This window comes from Mastomys coucha, chromosome X (assembly GCF_008632895.1).
Source record: "Mastomys coucha isolate ucsf_1 chromosome X, UCSF_Mcou_1, whole genome shotgun sequence".
Classification (NCBI taxonomy): domain Eukaryota; kingdom Metazoa; phylum Chordata; class Mammalia; order Rodentia; family Muridae; genus Mastomys; species Mastomys coucha.
The window spans coordinates 43,676,110-43,681,224 of record NC_045030.1 but is presented as its reverse complement, the minus strand read 5'-3'; the positions used below and the strand labels follow the sequence as shown (position 1 = coordinate 43,681,224).

The 5,115-nt window shown below is 38.2% G+C and overlaps 1 protein-coding gene across 3 annotated transcripts in view; it reads right to left on the bottom strand.

The window, feature by feature from the left end:
- Mcts1 (MCTS1 re-initiation and release factor) overlaps positions 1 to 5,115 on the bottom strand; it is a 13,207-nt gene that overhangs the window by 1,195 nt on the left and 6,897 nt on the right. For all 3 annotated transcript variants that reach the window (XM_031354081.1, XM_031354137.1, XM_031354038.1), the window contains one exon: positions 654 to 721. In XM_031354081.1, the coding sequence (XP_031209941.1) occupies positions 654 to 721 (68 nt within the window). The remainder of the gene's footprint in view (positions 1 to 653; positions 722 to 5,115) is intronic.

The following is a 5,115-nucleotide window of genomic DNA, read 5'->3' as shown; positions in this document are numbered from 1 at the left end:
AAAAAAAAGAAAAGAAAAGAAAAAAGAAAAAAAGAAAAACCAAAACAAACCAAATTAAATTAAAATACTAATTTTAGCAGTCTAGCATGCAAACAGAATTATACCAACAGGATAGGCAAATATCAACATAGTAAATCTTGAAACATGCTACGTTTCTTCTATCACCAGATCAGAATGTAAAATAGTATACGGTCCTGAACTATATCATTATTTATTTTTGAAACAGTCTCATTTGGGATCTCGGGTAGCCTCAAACTCCCAATCTCCCTGCCTCCGCCTCCCAAGTGCTAGGATTATAGTCATGTGCCAAGATACCAGCATATACTAGTGTGTTTTAAAAACTAGCAGGAAAATACACACCTCTCTATTTCCAATTTAAATCTAGATACTAAAGAGAAAATCCTAAAGTACTACATACATAGGTATAAAATACTTGTTTTAGCATGTTTCCTTTCAAACTGCTTAAGAATGTAACCCTGAAGACAAAGGGCTTCCTAAGTGCTAGGAAAAAAAAAATAAGAAATGAGCTACTCGGCTTAGGTATTCGTAAGATGTGGTATGAATGACATCAAACTCCACCTGCAACAGGTGCTTCCTGAACAGATGCATATGAACCATTCATGTCAGTAAAAGGAGCCTAAAGTGAGACTTACATATCTTCTGCAGACATCTTCATGACGCCCACACATAAAGCATGTTGTTTTCCTTCTGCCATGATTGCCTGAAAATAAGCTAAGAAAACTATTTCTCAATTTGGGGAAGGGAAGTGTGAGAAACAATGATCCTTTTGCCACTTAATCCAATCTTTGGTCTTCTCCTAGGCCACTGACTCCTTAGGAGCAGGAACCTGTGAGTCTGGGTACAATGTAAATATCCAAATAAGTCCTAAATGAATCAGTCCCTTTAGTTTCAAGTCAAATATCAGTAGTGCACCTCCATATGTACCAAACCAGGAATCAGGCAAAAAGAAGATAAAACTCATTGTGGACAAATACTAAAATCTGTGAAATATATAGCAACTGTTTTAGTAATTTCCACCACCAAATGGTGGCTTCATAATAAATAACACATAAGATAATAACTAGATTCCCAGCTTGGCAAGGTACAAGCTGATAATCGCCACACTCAGAAAGTTGGAGAAGAAAACACATAAATTTCAGGAAAGCCTAGACTACATAGCTAGTTTAAGGCCAGCTCTATGTTACATAGCAAGACACTATCTGAAAGAAAATACATTTCCATTCTGTTTTGAAGAGCCCCTAATAACAGTTTCAGCCTTTATACAAATAAAACAATGAATATCATTTAAAGCCTCTATGCTTCATGCTGTAATGTTTGTTTTATAAGTTCAAGTATACATATAATCCCTCTATAATTTTTATAATTCCTCTAAATCTGTTATTTCAAATGAGTAAAACTGCATCTCCAAAGGGGAATAGGGGGTGATGGTAAAGTTTAGTACTAGGAAGATCTTCCAGTCAAGGAAAACTCCAGAACTAAAATCATACCACTGTTTAAATCTATAAACATAAAAGATACCTTGTCCTCAAAGAATACTTTTTTCTGTTGACTTTCCAGTGGTCCATTCAGTGTAGCAAAAACATCTGAGTACCTTGTATTGACTAGCATCTATTTCAATTACAACTTGTGTCTAACACACAACTTATTCTGTCCTTAAGCTATAAATACCACAAAAGGAGGCATTTTGAGCACAAGGCACAGAATATACCTTTTCTTTTTTGGTAGTGTCACACTATGTACCATTCATAAAGATTTTTCTGAGTACTAGGACTAAAAGCATGTACCTGCCACTACACCCTGATATTTTTGCTGTTGACTACATAACTCAGGCTGGCCTCAAACTAACGGCAGTCTCCCTGTCTCAGACTTTCAAGTGCCGGGACTACAGGTGTAAACCACCACATCCAGTTAAGACATCTCTGAATATATTCCAAAATGCTAGGTTTTTTTAACCCCATGATTTCCTTGTTCCCACCAATTACTATTCCTTTTCTCAACCTAAGGCAAATGGCTTCTCTGTCTATGACAAAACAGAAGATGGACTCCTGTCCGAATTAACAAAAACCTATTTAATAGATAATATAGATGAAATATTGCTGCAAAATAGAAATGATATAGAATCACTTAGTTCTATCCATGGTATAACTACACCCTTTAAACTGTATGGAGCAGAGATGCAGTGGTGTACCTCTGTAATAGCAGTACTTGGGAGGCTGGGTCAGGACTGGAAACTCAAAACCAGTCTGGATCCTGAAAGGACGGGCAGACCTGGTAGCTCACATTTGTGCTCCAGCAGTTAGAAAATAGAGGCAGGAAAATTAAATGGGTTCCAGGCCAGCCTGGGATACATGAGACCGTGTTTCAAAAACAAACAGGAGGAAAAAAAAAGTGGGAGTGGGTTTCCTCCCTAGCAGCCCCTAAACAAAGCACATAATAGGAATCATGTGATCATGGCTTAAAAGATCAGCATAGCCAAATGTGGTGCTGCACACATTTACTTCAAGTGCTTAGGAGGCAGAAGCTAGAGGATCTCCAAGTTTGAGACCAGCCTGGTCTACATAGCAACTTCTATGCCAGCCAGGGGAATGTAGTGAAAACCTATCTCAAAAGGAAAAAAAAATCCAATATAACAACTTGTGCTATACATGAAGACTATTTTGATTTGAAGCTGTCTCAGTTTGTTACCAGTTCTTCTATTTCTGGTTTGTTTGTTTTTGAGATAGAGTCTCATGTACTGGCCTTGAACTCATAGCACTTGTCTATCTCAGCTTTCCAGGTTGCGGGAATACAGGTGCATACCACTACTTACAGCTCCTTGTGCCTTCTTTGAAAGAGTTGAATAGGACATACTGTTTTTCACTCCTGGAGTTACTTCTTATGTAGGTTTCACTTGTTCCTAATTGTTTGAATCTACATTACGGTGTCTCTAAATGCATTTATTTGACTTATTACATTCATTTTTAATATCTGCTACCTTTTGTCTATTGAGACCTGTAATCATGCAAACTAAAATAGTCAAGCTGGTACCATATAGCCCTTCCAAGTGAGCTATACTTAAAAAATGCATCCTTAGCCTTTAGTCCCAGCAGTTGTGAGGCAGAGGCCAAAAGATACCTGTGAAGTAATCCTGGTTCCTATATTGAGTTCCAGGACAAGCACAACTATGTAAAAGAGGTCCTGATTGAAAACAAAACAAAAAGTCCTAGGCAGGCATGGTAGCTCATGCCTGTGCTCCAATATATGAGAGCTGATACAAGCCTATCACCAAGAATTCAAGACTCTTTTTCAAAAGATGTTTAGTCAAATATGTTTAAGTTGGATACATTAAAAATCTTAAAACATTTTCTAAATATGCATGCATGTATGTTTAAGTGTGTTTGAGAATCAGGAGTGGTGGTACTCACCTGGAATCCTAGTACTTAGGAAATTGAACTAGGAGAATCACCATGAGTTCAAAGCTAACTTGTGCTGCTTATCAAAACTATCTTCAAAAATAAAAACAAAATACACATTTCTCTTAGAGAAAATGTCCTCAAGTCCAAACCACCACTAAAAAGTGAATTTTTAGACTGAATATAACAATGCATGCTGCCCAGCACTGGGAGGTTGGCACAGGAAGATGCGCGGCCACCCTGGACTACCTAGTGAGTTCCAGACAAATCTAGGCTACACAGCACAAGATTCTCCTCCACCCACCTCTCTCTCCTCTCTTTCTCCCTCCCCTGTCTCTCTTTCTCTCAAACACACACAATTAAAAAACTCCTTTCTGTATAGCCCTGGCTATCCTGGAACTCTCAGAGATCCACCTGCCTCTACCTCCAGAGTGCTGGAATCAAAGGTGTGTACCACCATCACCCAGAGTAAAAGTGAATTTTTAAAATAAATGTTGAGGATTTCTGGTATTTCTCCTAATACAGAGTTGCTTGAGATATAAGTATCCATACCTGCTGCCTCAATTCAGTTCCCTCTTGAACGCTTTTACTCCACTGTATCTGGATAATCAAACTAAACATTAAAGTGACAAGTTCATGAGCAAAAGAGGGTCCACTCATATCACTTATAACCTATTCATAATCAAGTTTCAGACTGCTTCTGAGTCTGATGATAGGGAGTAAACAGGCTGCAATGACACAGGAACTCCTTCATAACTTTTCAATTAGCTTGTACAATTAATCTATGTAAAATGAAACATAATTTCATTAAGAAATTAAACAGGAGGGCAAGATAGTTCAGAAGGTAGAAGTGCATTAAGACACAGGCCTGACAACCTGAGTTCTATCCTAAGAACCTAGAGTAGAGAGAATCGACTCCTAAAAGTTGTCCTTTTAGGTACACACGTACGTACACACATACACACACACATACACACACACACACACATATACACACACAGAGAAACAAATATTTATTTTTTTAAAGAAGTAAAAAAGGCTGGAGAGATGGCTCATCAGTTAAGAGCACTGACTGCTCTTCCAAAGGTCCTGAGTTCAAATCCCAGCAACCACATGGTGGCTCACAACCATCTGTAATAGGATCTGATGCCCTCTTCTGGCGTATCTGAAGACAGCAATGGTGTACTCATACATTAAATAAATAAATAAATCTTAACATTTAAAAAAAAGATATAAAAAAGAAAACAGGCATGATGATAATATATGCCAGTAATCTAATGACCCATGAATCAGGAGTTCCAAGAATCCTATATAGCTATATAGCTATTTAGCTATATCGTAAATTCAAGGCCAGTTTAAGATATATAAGACTATAGAAGGAGCCAGGCAGTGGTAGTGGGGCAATCCTTTAATCCCATTGGGAGGCAGATTTCTGAGTTCGAGGCCATCCTGGTCTACAGAGTGAGTTCCAGGACAGCCAGGACTACACAGAGAAACCCTGTCTTGAAAAACAAAAACAAAAAAAAAGAAAAGAAGAAAGACTATAGAAGGAAGAAAGGGAGGAAGGAAGGCAGGCAGGCAAGAGGGGAACTGGGAATAGGAGTATGTGTGATCCCAGAACTCAAAAAGCAGAGGCAGGATTGTAGAAGAGACAAGGATAGCCTGGGCTACATAGTAAAATCTAAGCCAGCCAGGCTTATAT